Below are 24,169 nucleotides of genomic sequence, written 5' to 3'. Positions count from 1 at the left end.
TGTTCATACACAGATCAGGATTTTTTTTACCATTTGAAATTCTGCATTACATATAAAACACATTTTTCTAAAAATAAAAATCTACTCAAAGTTTTTATTGTCCGAATCCAATGATTTTTTTCCATTCGATACAGAAATGTCTGCAGTTTCTTGTTATAATTATGAAATATATTTATGATTTTACTTTTAAGAAAATCACTGTTTAAAGTCAACAAACGTGAATTTCTGCGCGAAAAAAATCATATGCCCAACCATATATGGGATAAAATTACACTTAAAAAAATCACTATGATTCAAACTGATTTCAAATATAACCACAGAAATTGTTCACATTTATAAGTTTAACAGTAAAAATTTCATCAAAATCGGACCGAAAATAAATTTTTGAAAATGTTTTCAATTTACTGTTTTGATATGAAATATGTAAATCTAGGAGAATTTCCGAGTGGTGAATCACTCTTGACCTATAAGACTGTAGTTAAATGATACTAGTTTAGCAGATTCCAGTTTAGAGCGAATATGCTTAGGCCTCATTAGAAATTCTTTTTAAAAAATTCAGGAGTTGAAAAATTTCTTTTTGTTGTCAGTTGCTGTTTAGTTCGTATACATTCTTTTTGTAATGGGTTAGTGTTTGCCAAATATTTTCTGGAATTTTTCTCAGTTTTTTTGGTATCAAACGGGAGGTAATTCATTCATGACTAACTTGCGCAAGTGTGGTGACGTCACCGAATAAAATGGCGGAGATTGCTGAGTCGGAAACCGACAATCAGCCAGGTAAACAAAAATAAACCGTGAAAACTCCTATTTAAGACATCATTCAAGACCACACCGATAAAATGAAGCTTTGATTATTTATGGGTTCCATTGGGTTTGTTCATTTTTCAATTGGAATTTCACCAGACTATTTTTTTTTCGCAGGATTCATCGTCTGTCATTGAATCGCAATGGAAAATATTTTTGACTCGTGACCATACTTGGTAAATAATAAGTAATCTGACACCAGGAGGAACTGAGTATAACACATATATGCTATCTCTCTCGGGCAACTCTCATCTCTACTTGTTACTTTTAAATATGCGTGAAAAACATCAAATTACACACAAAATCCATTTTTGCTATACAAAATATTTGCAACCCTAAAAGTGTTTATTTCAACAAACATCTTGTAAAGAGTATACCGTACTTAAAAGTTAAGGGATTGTTTTGTGAGACGGTACCATGTGACAAACTGGACCAATGTCAATGACTACTGCATTTGAACAGTACATCAAACAGCCTTTTTGGATATCCGTACTCGCCTTTATTGGCTTTAACTCCAACTTTTGTAATGTCTTGAAAAGGGATAATCTAACCAACACCACAAAATGCGACTCGTCACCAAAATTTTAATTGCAATGAGCGACATGACTTTTGCCACTAACAGAGAAGGAACTGCTCACTGTTACAGTTCAATTCTGGACCAACAAAGTTCGAATGATTTCTCGCATGTTATACACCTTATCGCTATTTGGAAATCAGCGCAGGTTGACCCGAGAATCTACGCTGATTGAACTATTGACGTCCTACAACAATCACTTTTCCATTGTGGCGTCAGATATTTTCTATTATGACGTAAAAATTTTACAGGAACTTTTGTGATGTCCAGTAATGGCAGACAAATAGCAATAAGGTCTATTGTATGAGGGGAGGGATGCCCTTTACTGTCAGGCGTCAAAAGGTCATTTTCAGCTACCGTTAGCGTCAAATTGGTTTAAATTTTATCGTGATTTGTCAAAATATCCTTATCATGATCTGTCAGAGGTCTAAAATAATTATCCATTACCGTTATCTTTGGAAAAAAATTAACGTGATTCGTTAAAATCAGTCAATTTTTGTATTTTCATAAAGAAAATGTACATTTTATCGTCATGCACCAAAAATTATCGTTAATGTCATTTAGCAAGATTTTTAACCATTAGTCGTAATAAAGGTACCCCCATTACTACCCTCTTGTAAGGATGTGGATTTCTGTTTCTTAGGAATTTACATTCACCTTATCGCTATTTTTCTGCTATAACTGGACATTAGAAAGGTTCCCTTAAAAATTTTGTGTCTCAATGGGAAAGGTCTGATGCCACAAAGGAAAAGTGATTGTTGTATGATGCAATAGTTCATGTGTCGCAGATACTTAAATAGTAATAAGGTCTATTAAGTTCAAAATACTCTTTTTTTTTCACAATTGAACATTGATTATTTTAAGGTCAAGCATGGTTTTCGCTTAAAAGTGTTAACATTTTCATTTCAATGAAATATTCAGTGTTCCGAAAAGGTTAAATTCTAGACATGTCACTTCCACTCAAGAGGAAGATATATACACAATGTACTTTTGTCCCTATGAAAATGCTTTTGAATCAATGTGTAAAATCATAAAAAGAATGTGATCATCTGTAAAAGAAATAATTTTAGTGTTCCTTTTGAACCCTTTTTACTCATATATATTTGAATTTACTTTGATATCTAAAAACAAAGCGTTCTTGGACATTTCAAAATTCAAAATAACTTGAATCTTGTCCATAATCAGTCAACGTCATTTCACCCTTTCTGCCAGGTGCAAAGAAATCATACTCTATAAGAACGTTATCAGTACTGCAAGCAATCTTTTCAAACCTTGTTGCAAAACATAATTTTCATATAAATCATATATTGTCATTATTGAAACCAATACAGTAATTGCATCGAGCAATGATACATTGTATGTTATATTGAATTAGCAAAACAGATTTTGTGGAATAAAAAAACAGTTTACAATACAAAGTTCAGTTTACAAAGATTATTATTATAATAGTTCACATCTTACTTAGTTCAATGTGCTTAGATTATATAATAAACAGTTTACCATACATAGTTCAGTTTACTAAGATTGGATTGGATGCTTAGATCTAACAAAAAAGCACAGCACACAATCTGGAACATCATATGCATGTCATAACATGTATTCTTATTGCCAGTGGTATACAACTATGATTATGTTGTTTTTCTTGTCATGGTCATGAAATGATAGTTTTGTCTGTTTTGATCCTGAAGACAGGAAAGTTAAAATTTCTTCATTTTCTTCTCACAATACATTTTTGGCATTAAAAAACTTTGCCAGGTGACCAAAGCGAAATTTGCCTGCCAGATCCTCTGATCTGGCACATTATGGGGAAAACTGTTGCTTTGACTTCACTTCTTTGCCCTTTGGTATCTTCTTCCCCTTTTTGAAGGCTATTAATTAATCAAGAGTTTGGTAAATAACATTGTTGAGGAAAACAGGTCTGTCATTTTTAAAACTTTAAAGTGTCAAATACTCCCAACATATCACAATGTCTTAACAGATTAATTGATTATGAAATTAATTGAAAAAGTTCTACTTATTTCAGCTCAATTAATTTCTGCTACTATGTATATTGCAATTCTATTCTGTCTAAAACTTCATAGCAAATTTGAGCTAATAAGTTTGCATTGATTATATAAGAAAGATCGTTTTTTAACACCAAATGTCAAGCATGTGTACAAATGTATATCGTTTGGATATTGTATACTGTAGCAGATGAAAAAAGAAACAAAAGTCAATAAAAAGATATACCACTGTAAGCTATCATCAATTAAAATTCAATCAATGGCCAATTTTGTTTTATTGATATTCATTGCATCTGTTTAAAGGTAGGTTAATTTAACAAATTTTAGGGACTCCAACCAATGAGTTGAAACATCGTGTTGATATACATATATATATAACATAAAAAAATAAAAAGATGTGGTATGATTATCTACGAGACAACTCTCCACAAGAGACCAAATGACGTTATGCATATTAGTATTATTACATAAATGAGAATGTACTTTTTGTTTGAATTACTATTATTATATGAATTTTCCTTGATCAATCATTGTCAATGGTGTGTATTAAGTTTTTAAATTCTTTTCCATATTTTGATTCCCAAACAAATATGACAGCTGTTGATAAAAATTGAACATAATACATGTGTATATATATGTATATAGGGGTAAATCTGCAGTTTTTGGCTTGCATAAAAAAAAAATTGAAAGCATAGAGTAAAACAGTTCTTTTGCTGTTGCCCTTGAATGACAACTTTTGCACCTATTATATGTTTTTTTTCCAGAAGCTATAGCAGATAGAGAGAAATTGTAAATTGATAGCAAAAATGGTCAACAAATTAAGATCTACAAATAAATCAAGATGAAATCCTCAGTGAACTCTTTATACTATCAACTTCAGGAAAATAATACATATTATTTAAAAATGATATTTTGGAATTATGCTCAATAGACAGAACCCTTATCAAGCATATATGGCTTCAACAGTAACTATTACTAACAAAATGCATTACTGAGTGAGACTGAAATGCAATCTCATACTACTTTCACTTAAAATTTCAAATTAAACTTTGCATCAATTAAAGACTAAAAAGATCACCAATGAGTTAAAGAATTGCCTTAAATAATAAATAGTTAAATTTGACCAAGAAAAGCTGATACACAAATTTAAAGCAATGAGAAGGTAATTTGCTTAAAGAGATCCTGGAATACAATATACATGTAAATAAGAAGATGTGGTTTGAGTGCCAATGAGACAACTATCCATCCAAGTCACAATGTGTAAAAAGTAATCAATTATAGGTCAAAGTACGGCCTTCATAACGGACCCTTGCCTCACACCGAACAGCAAACTGTAAAGGGCCTTAAAAAGACGTGTAAAACAATTCAAACAGGAAAACCAACGGTCTAATCTATATAAAAAAACAAGAAAGGAGAAACACTTGTTAACCACACCAAAAAACGACAACCACTGAACAACAGGCTCCTGACTTAGGACAGGTGCATCAAAATGCAAAGCTGTTTAGCATTCAACAAATTGTCATGTGGTTTATATAAATTAGCTTACATGTACCTTTCAACAGTTTTTGGGATAAAACAGTATGGCTTGACTTAAAGAGTTGGTCAAAGTTTCATACTCGAGTTTGCTAGAAAAAATTTGAACCCCTGAAACAAAAGGAAGAATGCATGTCTTGATTTCCTTATCGCAGTTTTGCAAATTTTGTGTAAAAACACTTCACATGTTTTGACCTTCAGCATGTTCAGAACCTTAGATATTCAAGAAAATGAAAATGTTGAATGTCAAAAACTACTTGAATTATATCAAAACAAACATAATCCATACATCCATCCGTATAAAGCAATGGAAATCAATACCATCAGTTTCTTCGCAGCAGGATTTTAAAAATGGCTTTTATACCCATCAATAATCAGTTATCAATTCTTACCCAACACTGTCATTTCTATTTCATACTTTGAAGTGATGGAATTCTCTTTAATTAAGAGTTGAACATGATCAATTTCTTTTATGGCGGGTGACCGGTGATTTTGAGTTATTTATGGAGGTTAGGTTCAGGTAAATCAGTAAATAGGTTGTAATAGATCCATGTAGTTTTCACCTTTGAGACTATTTTCTTGATACAGGTGAGAAGTTTTTATTCCAAATGGATTCTACATGATGTTTTTATTTTTTGGACTTGTGTTTTATATGTTGGATAGTAATGTTAGCTGTCACTGTCAGGTTATTTTGACATGGTTAAATATTTGAATATAATCTGTCTTTCACCAGGGTGACCAAGTCTTAATGTTATGTTTGTATCTGTAAGTACATTTTGAAATTATTGATAGATCCATGACCGTGGTAAATATATATATGTAAAAATGTAGAGGAACTTTGAAAAATATTTAATGAAGTTGATAGATATAAGCATATGAAAATACATTCTGTATGTGCCTTTTCCAAGTCATTCTGTTATTCAGTTGATTTGGTTTGTAGTTGCATATCATTTGTTGGTTTGTTGATTAATTTGCTGTTTGTTTTCTCTTTTTTTGTTTAACATTTTGACATGGCATGGCCTTCTATTGCTTGCTTTGGGGTATGGGCTTACTGTTACATGTACATGTAGCTCAATATTGAAGGCTGTACAATGACCTATATATATACATGTAGTTGATAGCATCTACATCATATAATTGTTTCATACCCCATCTTATTTATATATGAAACATGTAACTAAGTTAAATGGCCAGATTCTCTTAAATGAACTGGAAACAGTTTGGTATGAAAATTGCACATTCTGACATTTAGGCAAAGATTTTTTTCTTTTTTGCAGGCAATTACATTTTGTACATGTAGCATATTCTAAGATTTATAATTAATTGGGTGTGTAACAGTGGGATTTGTCTTCTCTCCCTCTCTTGATCTTGAAAACCTGTTCTTACATGTACATTATCCTGGAAAGTTATGACTTGCATTTATTATAACAGTTTTTAATTTTTCTTTGTAATTTTCATATCTGCCAGCTGGCTAATTATATTTTAGTAAAAACAAGGAATTATTTGAATCTGGAATAATTTTGAATTCTGGAAAATTGATTAGAAATGTATGATGAAAACTAACCCAACTAAATAGGGTTAGCCATGCGTGCATGGCTAAGGTTAATTTTACTTTCACTATCATTTCAGTATGAACTAACTAACCCACCTTAGCCATGCGTGCATGGCTAACCCTATTTAGTTGGGTTAGTTTTCATCATATACTTCTCATCAATTTTCCAGAATTCAAAATTATTCCAGATTCAAATAATTCCTTGTTTAAAGCAATTTTTTCAAAGCATGACCTGAAGTTTCAAGTTGGGAACAAAATTGAAACTTTCGAGAAAATAGTCTGAGAAACTTTCCAACCAAAGGGAAAAAAGGGATACATGTGTAAAACACTGAAGTCCTTTTTAAAGTTTTAAGGATTTTTTGAGTGACAGAAAAAGCTGATGAATTAAAATCTTAAAGTCATTCAATTATTCTTGAAACTTGGATTGACTTTGGTGGAAATTAGCCAATTAAAAATTGATTAATTATGGATGCAATTTTGTTTACATATTGTCATTTATTTTTGTTTAATGTGTACAAAAAGAATGTTTCTGATCTTTTCATTCAACTAAATGTTTGTTTGTCAGTAGAGTACCTCTTGTCATGTTTTTCATAATGGGGCCTAGTTCTTAGCACTGCCATGTACATTTCTGATCTTTAATTTGGCTCACTGATTCTTATTATTCAAAATAACTTTGTTTAGTACAAATCTTCCTCAATTGAAATATAAGTGTTTGCAATTTATAGTATATATCAGAAACATTCCAACCTGGTATTTAATTTTCAGTCCTAGTTAATCTGCTTTAATATTCAATTATAAAAATATTATGATAAGATCTGACATAAACATGATAAGTAATCCAGAAGTTTGATATAAGGTTGGATTTCTCTGTCTTTTATTATTATGATCAGATCTTTGGTACATTGAATGTGATTATTGCTGTACCTAGCAGTACACGTTGGAATGTTGCCCTCTGGTCATATTATAGTCGTCACATTTCACTCAATTGAAAGAAATCAACGTTCATGGTCTATTTCTCTGTATCCCTGGTAGATAGCAATACCCATCCTATTCACCAGGTAATGTTTGTATCCGCCTCCTTATATTTACAATTGAATGATTTTCTAATACAAGATGCATGTGTTTGTTTGCCTTTGGAACAATATTGGATTTTTATAACGTGGAGGACGTGACTTAGAAATCATGGTTCTGCTGTGTAAAATATCAGGTAAATTACGTTGTATTTTGAATTGTATTTCATTTTTGTGTGGATTTATTTTAATTTGTCTAATTCCAATGATCAAATTTGAATCTAGTCATCATAGTTCTCAGTATTTTCTAATTACCTGATGATAATAATTATTTTCTTAGTACAGATGTTCTTATCTTGTACAGGTGGAGACAAGGTCCAAGGTTTCAGACATGAGTCACAAACAGCGGACATTGATGCTTAAGTTAAAGATAAAGTGATGTCAAAAATGGAACATTGAATTACAATGTAGATGCTACTGTTGGGAAAGTTTCACTCTCTCATCACTTTTTGGAAGACTCACTGTTGTCTTCTAGCAAGGCACAATACTTTACTCTCTACATTAATATTGATACTTGTAACTTACCTGCATTTCCAGCGGAAGTCAAATATTTTGACTCAGACTCGCCTCAGTGTAGTACTGTACATACATGTATTTTCAGAAACTACATGTACATGTTTCTAATTGATTGGTTGTATAATTGGACAAAAAGCAAATAAAATTCAATTACATGCATGTAGTTAGTCAATTGATTGATGTTTACTTTGAATATTGTAATATTCAATGAGTGTCACTGTGTATCTTCAAGTTTTAATTGTTCTTTTCTTAATTTGTGATTGTAAAATGCTTGATCTTTTACTTCTAACCTCTTAGTCAGAATTACTACCATTGACAGTTATAGTATCATATATTATAGGCCACTCATGTAGTGGGAGTTATATTGTAATGTGTTTTTCCATCAGTAATTTTTGTTACATACATGTATTACTCAGCTTCTGTAGTAAGGAATGATTTGAAATTTGGTCTCACAGTCTGTAGTTGTTGGTACTATACAAGTGGTTTTCATATGTGCCTACTGCATGTACTGTTTAACAATACTTTGAAGTTTTATTATACCAAAGGTCGAAGAAAGGAATTTTTTGATTACATACTTCTGAGAATTTTGATTAAGGAATAATGAAAATTTGGTGTGGAACTTTATAATGCCGAGTTGTACTGTCATACTAAAATCTCAGATTGTTTTTGTTGTATACAAGTATCTGCACATAAACACAATGTACAGATGTAGCGAAAAAAAATATAAACATCATGTTTTGTCAGATTTAGTCTTCAGACAATTTAGCCACGATAACAACAAGTTGGACCTTTTTTATAATTACCAGTTTTCCTATGAGGAGTATAAATGTGATGGTAATTCTAAAAGATACATCTGCATTGTACATATATAATTCCATGTTCATATGTACATGTGTTTGGAATGAAAGGCCTTATATTTTCACCAATTTGAACTTTGGTGGATAGTTATGTCATTGGCAATCATACCTCATCTCCTTATTTTTATATATAACTGGAAATGGTCATGTCACAATATGTTATAAACATAATTTAGTTCAATATTTTTAAAAGGTATAGTTTACATTCATGTAGATATATATAACCTTAATTTAAATTCAGGTATTTGTAGTTTATTGTCCTCATGTAATGGTAATGATACACCCCCAGATCATCTTCCCATATCTCATTCATGTGGAATAATCAGTTCATATTCATACCTATATTTGTATTGTAGCTCAATGAATAAGGTTTATGAACTATCCCATGATAAGGATTGTGCTTTTTAAGTTGTTGTTAATATTGTTGACCTGGTTGGAAAAACATTCCATATCTTTATTAGTAAATGCATATATATGCAATACTGTAAATTCAGAAATTATTGTGAGGTTTTTATTAATGCGAATAATGCGACTGTGTGAGTATTGCAATAATAAGAACTCGCATTTTGATTTTTTGATACATATACATGTATCTGTATGCAGATTTTCCTGAAATCGCAATAATTAATCTCGCATTTTTGTCCATTCTCAATAAATCGCAATAATAAATGCACGCAATAATTTATGAATTTACAGTATAAAGAGGTGATTTCCCTTTTAAAGGTTTATGTAGAGAATTTCAGCTTTCTTTGAATTTACCTTAAAATTTAATGCAGACTTTTTTATTTTATTTTAGACATGTATATGGACAGTCTGCATTAAAGCTGCACCTGGCATTTGCAGAAACAGGATTTTTTAATGGGCACAAGTTTTGGCATTCAATTTCTGACAACCTCTTTATTCTTAGAATAGTAATTTTAATCTAACAAATATAAATAAATGGGAGATATGGGGTGTTAATGAATAAATTGTAGACAATGTCTTGAATAAAAGACAGTGTCTATTCCTTTCATCATGCTTTGCACCTCAATTTTTATTACTTGAAAGTTCTGGCATGGTCTTCCTTAGAACTTAGTAGGAGGTGAGCATTGGAACAGGTGTGTTAAGATGAGGTCTATTGAATTCTATCAACTAGCTTGTACTGGGTGATGATTGTACAAATCGATGATCATTTTCACCATGTTCTGTTGTATGCCCTTGATCATCAATTGAATAATTATTTTTCAGAAAAAATTATACAAATTATAGCAGATTTATAAAAGTATAATAAACACATATTCATATACATAGAAGACTGCAACAGTTGGCTTGTATTTCTCATAAAATCGAACGATATAATCAATTGTATATTGTCACAAAGTGGTAGCAGATTTTATATAAGTCTCGATCAGTGTCGGGGACTAGCTGGATTTCATTTACCGGTAAAGCTGTTGGTAAAATTTTCGTGATTTTAAATTGTGGTTGTGATTTACTCATTTCTCTCCTTTTCTGGTGGATTTTTAAGATGAAATTTTCTACTTTTCGATGGATGTTTATGAGTACAGAACACTGTACATTGATGGAAGGAAATTTGGTCGATACAAGATGGTATGTACTAAATATGGTATGTACAACCAATAGCTTGTTTGTCATACTTAAACATGTTCAATTGGTACATATGGATGGTTACTTCTTATATATAGGTCTAAGTCTTAGAAAATGTGGGCTCTGTAAAGTTGACAGAGAAAGCCAAAATTTGTCCCCAATATGGATGACTCAATGATAAACTGTGTAGCCATTTTATTATAACTTTTAAAGTAAGCTCAGTATTAATTATTTCTACAAAATTTTACTGCAAGAAACCATGTAAAACCAACTGTTATTTCAAATAAAATTAAGACTAAGGCTGGTTTATCACATGTTTATTGAATAATTCAATAAAAAAAAACATTGATTACTTTTGCAAAATGTGTATACATTTATAGATATCAAATCCACCAATCAAATGACAAAACTGGATACAATATCCAAGTTTATCTAGTGCATATATATATGTAACTGTAAGCATAGAGAAGCAGATTGGATATATAGACAATTATATATATATATATTATGTTTTGTCATGAGTAACAGTCACATGATTCATGAAGTAAAAAAAAGAAGGTACATGAGATCAAATGCTTGCTTTAGAGATTCATTGTTTCTCTGATCTGTGTGTTATGTGTGACAGGGTGGGAGGGGAGTTGTCTAGTTTTTTATGCAACTGTTATCAATTGCACCAATCTAATAAGAGATAAAAAAGTTGTGTCTTTGACTTTTTTTTTCTCAAAAAGTATTATCTATATATATGGACACGAATCAGTACCTTATAGTTCTAAACTATATTCCATTTACATACTTAGTTTAACCTTTGGATTAATTATGCAGAATGTATATTTGTATGAGGAAGGAAATAATAGATATTGTTGACAAATGTTTTGGATTAATGACTTCTGGTAATTACTCAATATTTGATCTTGTTTCTAATTGAGCCTAATAATTTATTACTTCATATTGCCTTGAATAGGGTGTAATAATTATAGGCTCATAATCACCTATTATTTCTACCTGAAGGCACAAATAAACACAATGCATTGATTGGAAGGAATAACAATCATAATTTCTTTGTTAAGGATGTGATTAGTATTTTATGTATTGATTTAGCTTGGGGCTGTCTTTTGTCTCAATTGAAAATGGTGAAAGGAAGAGATTAAGTACTTACTTTAATTAACATACTGCAAGGCATGTCTCCATTTAGATTTGAGTATTACTTTTAAGTAATGGTAATGCCTAGTGGGGAGTAATTATGGATACAACGTATATATAAAGCACATCATGCACATAAACCTTATATTTGTATACTTGTACAAATGTACATCACATTTACTCCAAAATTCTAACAATTCGCAATTTGCATACATATATATCAGAAGCTACAGGAATTTTAATTATAACTACATGCATAAGACTTTCATAAGCTGATCAAGTGACATGGCTTTGCTATGTTGTTGGACAAGAATAAAACTGTTTCCACCCAAGTCCAGAATGAAATTAAAACATAGAAGAAAATTTTCTGAAAGTAGGTTTTGATATGAAGGAGGAATTGCCAGTTTTTCTTGTTTTTTGTGTCAGTGGTATACTCAGTATTCCCTTTCATTCACAGTGTTTTATAAGTTTGTCATCTGACATGTAAAAATGTCTCACCCTTGTAATCCTTAGGTTGATGTCCTTTACTTTTCAGAATTATAGTTTATTGAAATCCATACATAGTCACACATAACATAGAAGTTAGAAAAAATAACTTTATTCTGTAACCTTAGACAAATTTAGGTGATGTTTTAACGGTTGGATGAATAACAGCATATACATGGTATCAAAGTCATTTAGTTTATTAAACCAGAATATTGTGTATTACAGAAAACTGTAAAAGTGCTTGTTATCATTGGTATTCAAGTCATTTTCCAAAATGTAAATAAATGTAATATCAATATTTGGTCATTAGTGTGATCCTTGTTCAAGTTGTGTGAAAAATGGTTGAATTTTTCAGGATTGTTACAACTTTACATGTTGGTCTCAATGTTGGTGATCCTTTGAATTAGTTACAAGTATATATACATTATTATTGCATACATCATGTATATATGTATAGGTAGGTTTTAGGGAGATTAATATACATGTACATCAATTTTGCATATTGATTATATATCATTAATTAATTATGATTTATAAAACTTTTATTATTAATGTCTGTTTAATTTTATTTTCAGATCTTCACAATGGACAAACTAATACACAGTTTTTGACAAAAAATGGAGAAAAAATGGATGTAGATAACAAAACGGATTCCATGGAAACAGAAAATATGGTTAATACCAAAGTCCTGTCAGCTGGACCTGAAGGAGATAGTGTTGAAACAATTGGCAATGGTCCTAAATATGACGATATTAAAATCTCCAAAGACGGTGATAATTTTGTGAATATTGACACTGTGAAAAAGCCGTTTTCTGATTTTATACATTTGGATGATATGTCGGCAATGTCTGGTGACAGTGGCGGAATACAGGATACACACTCCATTGCCAGTATGACAGCATCTGGAACAAGTTCTAGTAATAAAAGTCCAAATCATAAACCAGACAAAGAAAAAGGTGGGTATTGAGTGTTAGGGGTTTGTACAAAATAGTTCTTCGACCTTAAGTTATTTTTTAATACAATTGAAGCAACTTTCACTTTATAGTCATAAGAAATCATACATCTGAATACTGTTTCACAAGGCCCATGTTAGTATGAATATTGCTTTTAAAACAACTTTACCATGCCACTGTTTGTAAAAAGGTGGTCACTCTTCCAGGCTTTTTCATACAGTACTTTATATTGTTTTAACATATATAGACAGTACAAATTTTTGTTAGTGCAGAATTTTTTGGAAACAGTATCTGGGATTTTTTTTTTATATTTTGGTGTTGACAGTTGGTGATCCTGATTATTTCTTTTTAAAACCTCTTATATGGATTTGAATTGTAAACTTTTAAACATCTGCAGTGAAAATGTGGCTTCATTGAGGAAAGCACGTTTTAGACAACAACAAAAAAAAGATAAAAATGAAAATGTATTTGGCATTGACCATATAATAATTTGTTTGATTGGATGATTTTTTTTTTCTTGTGAAAACAATTAACATTATCATCCTATCCCACCACTGCTCATTATTTTCGTTTGCCAATTTTTCTGTGTCAATATTTGTTAATACATTTGATGAAACATTTAACAATATAATAGAAACCATTTCATTGATGGCTTTAGCTAGTAACTTTCTACCTTTCGTGTCAAGAAACACTTACCGATTTAAATGGGTCCTGTCCTTATATACACATTATCGAAACCATATTATCACCTATTTAAAATTCATAATCTAACCATTGATATTCTAACCATATGTTATGAAATACAAACAATCGGGGCTCTGTACCTATGATAGTATCCACTATTCATTACAATTGTCAAATGGTCAACATTTTTCTTGGAACTTTAAATTTCATAAAAGTATTCAAAGTCATAAAGTGTAAAGATCATATAAAAGATTTAAATATGGTGTAAATTTATAACTTTACACAGCTGTGAACAAGAATTTTGATCAGATTAATTAATTAATCAGTTAATTAGGTCAGGAATAGCTTTGTCATGTGTTTGTATTGTTCGTTCAAGAGTAAAAGTTTTCCATGTAGGATTGCTCATCTGGAACTTACCACGGTGCTTATAAAGTATTACTAAGAGGACTTTTTGCAGTTTTCAATATTAACCATAAGACTTATGGTTGAGACCAATAAAAATGTTATGTAGCCAATCAAATACTCCTGAAAAAGGGCCATGGAAGCCCTATTAATTTAAAGAAATTTTATGAAGTCAAAAAATGGTCTTGTGAAGACTGTTTGAGTCATGTATCCTTCAGCAAAATAGCAACACCGCTACTCTTTTCATATATGTGCAAAGTTGCATGTAGTACCAGAATGGAAAAAAAACAACTTTGAGATTTCCATTATGTTCATTTATCCAACATATGCTGAAATTGCATTATTACATAATTTTAATATGAAAATTATGAGAAGTGGTTTTTAATCATGGATTTTGTAACATCTTGACATGAACATATTTGTATTGCTGTATTCACTAAATACAAATATCACATTATGGATGATTTTATGCATGTTATGTAACAGATTTGATTATTGATTGCTTAAATTCAGTGGCAAATATTTCACATGTGTTCCATTGAACTGGTGTACTGTCTGAGGAGTATCTGGAAACCAAATCTAATCCATATATTTGGAAAGAATCTAGACCGTGCATGTAGACAATCTAGATATGCAAAATTTTGAGATGTCTAAAAAAATGGGGACTTTATTGTTCAAGAAAAGCATTTAAAATCAAAATTTATATTATGGATTCTATAAATAAATAATTTCATGGAATATTTTTGTTTTTGTGAGGTTAAATGGTGCTTAGAATATACATGAATTCTAAATTGTGCCCTTTCCTTCTGTCAAAGTTATTGGGGTCAAAAGGTAAGCTGTTTTTTCCTCATTTCATAAAAATTTGTACCTGTTGCACACCTGATGATTCTACTGTATACTTTGCTAAAATTTATCATTAACTCTCTTGGATTAAATTTTAGATAAATATTTTCATCTCTGGGGTGTTACAATTTGGAATGATGTTTTTTACAATTGTGAATATTGATTAATTTAACGAACTGTCTAAATCTTGTAAACACATGTACAAATACATGTATTTTTACGCTTCCTGTATAATCATGTTACATCACTGACCATCAAACACATGTAGGTCGCAAACCTGTCAAATATCTACTATAACTACATGTTACGTACCTACACGCTAAAAAGGCAAAGGGTAGGGACATGACCCCCTGGGCACTTGTCAGAGTGATACTTTATTACATAATTACAATAAAATATAACCTATAAGGGACTAATTATGGCCATATCTACATTAAATTCTGTAACTAATTGATTAAGCCAATAAGGATATAACTGTTCATTATCTCTTTCAACTGTCGCTCGTAAATAATTTATCCAGATTCATGTGTTCATGTCTCTATATATATATTTGTTCTATATACAGAATCTCATGAACATGTAAAAGAAGAATGGAACAATCATTCAGTGACATTTAATAGTAAAAAATCTACATAGCTACTGATCTATGTGTTAAAATGCTTTTATAGCAAAGAAATATACATAAACAATGAAACAACTACTAAATGTAGCATTTTAACACATTTCTAGCTATTACATGGATAAGAATCATATTATATACAATAAACACTTTATGGCGTCATGTACTGTTCTTTAGCCCTGACACTTGTTAGTTTCTTAGATCTTTGCATTTATCTGGGGCTTTTGGGTACAAGTTTTGTAGCTTATGTTAAAGCTAAATTAAGGCTGTACAGTAATGATTGGTTATGGATTTCCAAATTTCAGATCATATATATACTTGTATATCAACATGTACCATGTGTTCATATGTACATTTATAATTGTAAATGCAGTTTGCAGGCATGATTACATTTTATAAGTGTTATTGATAATCATATAATTCCATGCAGTAACTTTGCATAATGAAGTAATCCTTGATTTGAATGGCTTTTAGTAAATGCTAGGTTATTGTTATAATTAAGGACTTAAAAGAAAAACAAATTGTTATAAATATAGTATTAATTCGCGTAATTGAAATGTATACTTTTTTGTAAAATTTTGATGTTGTTTATTTGATCGTTGCTTTATTTTGTGTGTTTCTCCAGGCCAAATTTTAGTTTCTGCTGGCAGATCAGACATGATCACCCAAAATGGAAAGGTTTTAGCTATAGGCAAGTAAATTTTTAAAGGTCAACATTATTGTAGTGTTATCTATAAGTCTTCAGAATCATTTTTGTTTTCTTGTCTAAGAAAAGCATGAATTGGTAAACATTACATGAATTAAAACTTTTCAGTTTTTCAAAAATTAAGACTTTTTTTTGGTTTATTATTAAAAATTAAACATGATTTCACAAAGAATAAATCCATTAAAAGAAATGGCAAATTACATTTTCAAAGAATACATAATTTGGAAAAAGAGAAAACTTCAAAATTGCATGTAATAAAATGATACCTATATATACATTTGAATTGTACATGTTCATGCTATGATTAGACAGCACCACCCTGTAGTGGGGCATGAGGTTTTCATCTCTTGTCACATTTGTCACACATGTGTAGCAGTAGTATCAATGTCTCTTTATAAGGTCACATCAACTACATTGTATCTGTATTTAGAAGATTTTATTTATTTGTGTATAAACATTTTGCCAGCATCACAATCATTGTTCAAACTGGTATAGGGTCATCTTTTACTTAGTTTAGTGTAAGGGATAAAGTAGTCTATATATGAAAGCTAAAGAAAAAGCCTTTTTTTATGGAAATAACAACATAAATTCACATATCTATGTTTATTGTCATTTTGAAGATAAAGGATGTATCAATTGATATGAGAGATAGATAATTTCATAGATAATTGTTTGGAGATGAAAAGGAGAGAAGGCTTTTGATAGTACATGGTTGTGTACATATAGAATTAGAAGAAATCGTTAATAGATTGAATTTGATCATTGAGATCATTAAATGATACTAGTTTTAACTTTAGATTGTAAGGCTGGCAATGAATTTTTTTCTGTACATGTTTTGTAAAATTTGTCTCCTGATACTCCCACTATTAACTGTTGATTCTGAAGACTTGTGTTGTCCTTTACAAATTCTACTTCAATTTGCATGTTTTTGTAAGCTGCGTAGTTCTGTGTTGTCATAGCTTAATGGCAGATATTTGCATGCTCTGCTGACTAGTACGTTTGTTTAATTTGTTCAGCTTGATCTTTTATTCTTTTGATGCAAATTTAATGATGCTTTTTAAGTTTTACAATGATGATTTGAAATAATTATGAAGATAAGATATTGATTTTTAGACTTGATCATAAAAAAAACGGGCCTTTTTGATGTACCTTATTCATTTGATCTTTGGACTAATATATGAATAAAAGGAAATGTGTATTGTCAATGAGATGGCAAGCCTGTAACATGTTTATTATTGGAGAAACAATTTTTACAAAAATTTGTTCCTTTATATTTTTTGGTATTTATGGAAGAACAATTCACACATTTATGTCCTTGATTATAGAATTTAATTTTAAATTGCCCTAGCTTTATTTATTATTCAGCAGACTGTTAAAATGCATCGAAATCAAGTTATATTACAGATAAAATTTTCTTTAAAAATTATTTTACCAGCAAAAAAAAAAGTGATTCTGGACCCAAAAATTAAATAAATTTAAAATATTTTATAATTGTAGATCTAAGTGAATATTATATGCATATAGAATAATTAAGTATTTTATGTTGGACACATTTTTATCTGTTGCTTACCATGACATAATTATATATAATTATCTAATATCAGATTTCTCATATGGTACATGGTATCTGTACTTTATCAAAAGAAGATTTATGAAAAAGCCCAGCTTTATATATGTGTGTCTATGCATTAGTATGCACCGGCTTGCTGCTTCATGGTCACAATTGCTTAAAAATGCTGGACCTACATTGTACATGTTAAAAAGCTGCACAGCTTCTTATATTTCAGTTATACAGAATTATACATTGTTTGGCAGCTACTTTATAGAAGTCAATTATATAATTGGATGTTAGGATGCGTCTAGGAAAATTTAGTAGTATCCCACACAAAAACAAGTCACTCTGACCTACATTTTATGCTACACTGATTTATATGAAGTTTCATAACCCATTTCAGATCTTAAATGCTTAGTGACCTTCAGTGATATGATATGCTGTTAGGTTGAATCTAGAGGAGCTTAGTAACATCCCTTAAGTTTTGGGCAGTTTGACCTTCATTGTATATTTAATGCTTCATTGACTTATATTCAGTTTAAAATTCAAGTTTAGATCTCTGATACTAAGTGACTGAAATACTTGATGTAGGGATTGTTAAACTAGGGGAATTAGAAAAAATAAGTCTCTCTGACCTACAAGTTATGCTTCACTGATTTAAATAAAGTTTTTATCCTATTTCAGATTTAAAATACTAAGTGGCCTACTATCATATAACAAAGTGTATGTTGCATTTAGGGGGTATAGTGGAATCCCAAGATAGTAGATAGTAGGTTCTGACCTACATCTTATGCTTCACTAGAATTAAGGTTAAGTCAGAATTCAGCTCTCAGATCTTGGATACTAATTAATAAGTGACCTTCTATGATATAATTTGGGGTTTATGATGCATCTAGGTAACTATAGCGACATTCCACTAAAAAAGGTCATTTTGACCTTCATTTTACAATTCACCGACTTGAATTAAGTTTTGCAACATAGTTCATATGTCAGATACTAAGTCATCATAGTGTTATGTCCTTTTCATGCTTAAGTTAAATTTCACTTTGGTAACTGTTATAATCATTATGTACTATGTAATCTATTTGGTTTAAACAATATTTTATTCGATAAGTCAAATCATGCTATATAATATAATACAGTATAAACAATGGGATTCAGAAACAAGCAACATTGCTTATTTTAATCTGTCTCCAAATGTAATCTATTTAAACACATTTGGGGTTATGGCAACTCTTGAAATCATAACTTATACAAAAATGTAACCTATGTCAGTTTTAATATTTTATGAAATACACTTGTAAGAAGTATGAAGCAATTGAATGCAATTAAGAAAGGAAAAACGCTTTTTTCAATAAATATTCTGAAGTAAAATATTCATGATATAACTTCCCTCTTATATTTTAAAAATGTTTTGGTTGTGAAATTGGGTTGATCTTGTTTTTAGTTGTCCTTACAATATTACCAGTACTATGACTCTTGGAATGAAAGAGGTTACATTAATTTTAGAAATACAAAATAATGTCAGAATAGCTTGATACCAACAAGAAAGATTAATCAAAGAATCGTGAAATACTGTTGTGTGTTTTTTTTTTTAAATATACAGCCATGACCTTTTCATCATGAGTATTATGAGTACCATCGTTACTTATTTAGGTAATTAAGTTAATTTTGTATTTTGAATAATTAGATCATGTCAAAAAAGAAAAAGAGAAAGAAAGAGAAGACAAAATAAGACAACAGAAGGAAAAACTGGCAGAGGAGAGACAGAAAAAGTTAGAGGAGATGAAAGAACAACAAAGACTTGCTCAAGAAAAGAGGGAGAAACAGTTGGAACTGAGGCGTTTAAAGATAGAGGAGCTGAGAAGAAGAGATGATGAAAGAAGGCATGCAGTTGAAGAAAGGAGAAGGCGTCAAGAAACAGAAGAAATGGTAATAACTAGGACTATGTAAATCATTCCTGTAAAAAACATAAAACTGACTAGTTACACATCCTTCCATAATGATATTAATTAATACAAAGCAGAAAGTTGTGAACTCTACCATGTCCAATTTTACAACTTACTACTGCATATTACAAACACAAATCGGCAAAAAAACAGTAAGTAGCAAGACAAACACTTTCAGCACAAACAGTGTTACATTTTTAGTCCTTGACCTGTATGCCACCACCCCCAGCATCACTTATAGAATTTTCTGTAAAGGTACACGTGCCATGAATGATTATGTCACATGTTTAAAGGGGAAAAACAACAGCTTTGTATGAATCATAGTGTTGTTCATAGCAGAACACATTTGTTCCTCCTAGGTATTCTGTTAGTTAACGATTCAATTTGATATCAAACATTCACACTTATACCTTTAGTTCTAGATAGATTAAAAAGTATAGGCCTTCAGGAAAAAAATAGACATTGCTTTCATTTCCTGTAATTCTATAAATTAATGTTGATTACGATAGAGTAATGTGTTGTAACTAAGGTCGTAGATAAAGAATATGGATTCATTCAAGCTTAATCGATTTCATTAACCTCAAAGACATTAAAAAACTTAATCGGAGTTGACATCATCGTTAAGTTACATTAACAAAGACGACTTCAGGTAAATTTCAGGTAGTGATATTGATTTTTGGAGTGTGGTGGATAAGTTGTTATTTGATTGTGTATGTATGATGTTATAATTGATGTCAGCATATGGCCCTCATAAGGCTTTTTGTGGTAACAGATGATCTTTGTGGTGGATGAAGCTATATTTTCCTTTCAAATTAATTTCCCAAGTCGTGAATTCATTTCATGATGTTTTTCATTGACAAGCTTAGTATCTATTACCATCTTTGTACATACATTTAATACATATTGTCATCATATTTGGAAGCCAGCTGATTCGATTTGGAGCATAATATTTTACATTTTTAAAATGTTTCAAAATTTTATGGTTGTAATCTGATAAGTGTTTATAGTGTAAAACATTTGAAATATTTAGTAGCAGGGTACTTATGCTACATATAACTTCACTTGTACGGTAGATAAAATTCACTCATGTCTTACTAACCAATAGATCATGTCGATCATACAGTTTTTCAGTTGGTAAACTTGGCATAAAGTTCATTAACCTGTGACCTTTTCATGCCATAGTTAAAATTGGTGTACTAAAGTTCAAACTAAAGTTAAAATCCTGACCATAGACTTGCTTATTTATTCAACAGAGTAAAACATATATGAGCCTCTTTTTGCTGGTCTGGAAGAAGTACTTTAATTTTGACAAATTTTTATGTTCATTTATTATTGCAAACAATGAACAAAAATGTGAGATTAATTATTAAGATTGCTTGAAATGCTTTACCCACAAATAGTGCTATAAGAGTTTAGATGGATGCTCTAATATTTGTGTAACCTATTGCAATTTTCAAATTAAATATAAAAACATCACAAAATCTCTGAATTTTCTGTAACTATGGCATTAGACATGTTAGATGTATACTTAAACTGACAGAAAAGTAGCTGCAATCAGCAGTTATAGTAGACTGTATTGACAAGAAATATTTTTAATTTGAAAATTAGAAGCATGTATCAGAAAATATATATGCAAAAAATAGTTTACAAAGTGATAAAATGAAATTGAAAGGGAGTTGATGATGGTGATATTTACAGCTGGGGATGTTTATATATAACTAAAATTTAGATCATTTCTCTCAAGATTTTACACCCTACAATACAGCATATCAATTTATCTGGTGTATCATCAGAAATTGATTTTTCACCTGGCTTGTCATGTTTTCACCTGAGATTTTACCTCAAAGTAAGCTGCATGTCTAGAAATCTGAAATAACTTGATTGATCAAAACTAAGTTCGAGTAGAATTAAAGTAATCGTATTAGACAATTGTGCCACGTTCATGACGTTGGTATTGAATGAAATTGTAAAAAAGCCTTGGCCGTGATATTCGAATTTTATCCTGAGCGTTAAATAATATAGTAAATTTTCAGTAATTAAATACTGAAATAAAAACCATCTCTTTCAGTGATGAAAGTCCCATATGACCAGCACCTTGAAAAAGTAGACATCCTATGGGATTGGAAAATAACAAACAAGAAAAACATTTAAGAAGGATTAAAAAGTCATTGAATAAAACAAAAAAGATAATTTGCAAATTTTAATGGGTCCTATGGTGTTGAATGGAGCCAGTTGCCAAGGGCCCCTTTAAAGTATTTCCTATTGAAGTTAGATCTTTTCTTCATCATCAAATGTTTGAGCATACATTTCCTTAAATGCATACATGTACAAAATGTATGTACTAAGCCTATAGTTGTTTTCATTTGAAGATTTGAGGATCTCCTTGTGATAACGTGATAACTTACATGTACATAAACATCAAATATAAGGATATATTGAGAGTACTATAAAAGAACAATATTGATCTACATTAACATAGGTAACAGCAGTATAAACAAGTGGTGAATTAAATTAACCTTTGGATGTATGTATGATTCATTCTTTGTACACACATCAATTAATGTCATTCAAACTGGGAGAAAAAAACAAAGTTGGTTATGTAATGATTTGGTAATTGATAAAATTTGGCAAGGGAAGTTGTGTGTGAATTTGCCAAGAAAATATAATTTAAGTAACATAATGATTATGTCATGTTACTGCAATTTGAATATTGAATTAAAAGTTTGCTTTTTTTTCTTCAAAAAGTTGAATCTGATTGAGAATGCAGAAGTCATGAACAAAGCTTGTTTGTGTTTGTGTTTCTCTTCCTTTGTGTGGCCTACTTTCAGTATTAAAAATAGCACCCTCACTCACGAAAAAACAAAAGAATATCAAATGATACTGTTATTAGTCACATTCTCTGGCAAATTTATGGACGAATTCAGTCATATTCAGTACAGGTTAAAGAGACTAGAAAGAAAAGTCCACCTGACCTAATGTCATTATCAAAAAAGGAAGGTTGAAGGAAACTAGGTCTGTTAGACCTTCATAACAAGACATTTTATCATTAAATTTAGCTTAACGAGGTGGATTGAGAGTTCCATCTGGTATTACATGTATTTCCCAATAATCTCGTTATTATTTACCATCTGATTTATATTTGTCTCGCCTGCGACTGCGAGACATAGGTAATACTATCCGGCAGCGGCGTAAACTATTTGTTTAAAGCTTTATATTTCAGAAGGTAGAAGATCTGGATGCTTCATACCTTGAATGCAGATACCTTATGTTACGAAGTTTCCGCCTGTCATATATGCCCATTGTCCTTGACCTCATTTTCATGGTTCAGTGAATGCTTGAAAAAAAATTACAGGTTTTTGTCATGTGAATTTCTCACTTATTATAAGTAATAGGATAACTATATTTGGAATATGGGTTCCTTGTCTACCTCTCATGTCTGCCAGACAGGGTTAACCTGACCACGACCTCAATTCATGGATCAGTGATCAAGGTTAAAGTTATGTGATTAGGTCCGTTTTGTCAGATACTACAAGCAGCAGGTCAACTATCGGTAGATGTGGTGTATGGAATGATTGTAAGGGATACATGTCAGACTGGCAGGTTTCATCTTACCTTGACCGCATTTTCATGGTTCATTTGTCATTGTTAATTTTTTGTGTTTTGGTCTGTTTTTCAAGTATTGTAAGCAATAGGTCAACTAAATTTGGTTTTTGGAATGATTGTAAGGTGTACATGTCTGTCTAGCCGGTGTCATCTGACCTTGACCTCATTTTCATGGTTCATTGTTCAATGTTAAGTTTTTGTGTTTTGGTCTGTTTTTCAAATACTAATAGCAATAGGTCAACTATAATTGGTGTATGGAATGATTGTAAGGTGTACATGTCTGTCAAACCAGTATCATCTGACCTTAACCTCATTTTCATGGTTCATTGGTTAACATTAAGTTTTTGTGTTTTGGTCTGTTTTTCAATTACCATAAGCAATGGGTCAACTATATTTGGTGTATGGAATAATTGTAAGGTGTACATGTTTATGTCACAGTTTTTATCTGACCTTGACCTCATTGTCATGGATTTTTAAAAATATTAAGTTTATGTGATACTTGTAGTAAAACCTTTATCTTTAAGACCTTCAACATAAAATCAATAGTGAGTAAAACAGGCGAGACACTTCAGTGTGTGCACTCTTGTTTTTATACCTATACTTTTCATAAACTTGTCATTATGGTTAACTTATATGCTTTTGTTTTTTAGGCAAGAAGAGAATCCATCATCCAGAAATCCCAAGATAGAATCACAAGATTTGAACAGTGGAAAGCTAGTGGTAGAAAAGGAGGTAGTAGATT

The 24,169-nt window shown here is 30.7% G+C and overlaps 1 protein-coding gene across 9 annotated transcripts in view; it reads left to right on the top strand.

Moving 5' to 3' along the window:
- The first annotated feature begins 702 nt into the window (after positions 1-702).
- LOC127736507 (MAP7 domain-containing protein 2-like) overlaps positions 703-24,169 on the top strand; it is a 56,664-nt gene continuing 33,197 nt past the window's right edge. For 2 of the 9 annotated variants that reach the window (XM_052247067.1, XM_052247059.1), the window contains exons 1-5: positions 10,308-10,509; positions 12,692-13,072; positions 16,243-16,308; positions 19,566-19,807; positions 24,078-24,159. In XM_052247067.1, the coding sequence (XP_052103027.1) occupies positions 10,431-10,509; positions 12,692-13,072; positions 16,243-16,308; positions 19,566-19,807; positions 24,078-24,159 (850 nt within the window). In that variant the 5' untranslated portion in view covers positions 10,308-10,430. Of the gene's footprint in view, positions 775-7,567; positions 7,671-10,307; positions 10,510-12,691; positions 13,073-16,242; positions 16,309-19,565; positions 19,808-24,077; positions 24,160-24,169 lie in introns of those variants that run through there. The other 7 variants (XM_052247066.1, XM_052247057.1, XM_052247058.1 and 4 more) reach the window with 6 other exon arrangements.

Source organism: Mytilus californianus, unplaced genomic scaffold (genome assembly GCF_021869535.1).
Source record: "Mytilus californianus isolate M0D057914Y unplaced genomic scaffold, xbMytCali1.0.p SCAF_31, whole genome shotgun sequence".
NCBI lineage: Eukaryota > Metazoa > Mollusca > Bivalvia > Mytilida > Mytilidae > Mytilus > Mytilus californianus.
This window is presented reverse-complemented; position numbering and strand designations above follow the sequence as displayed.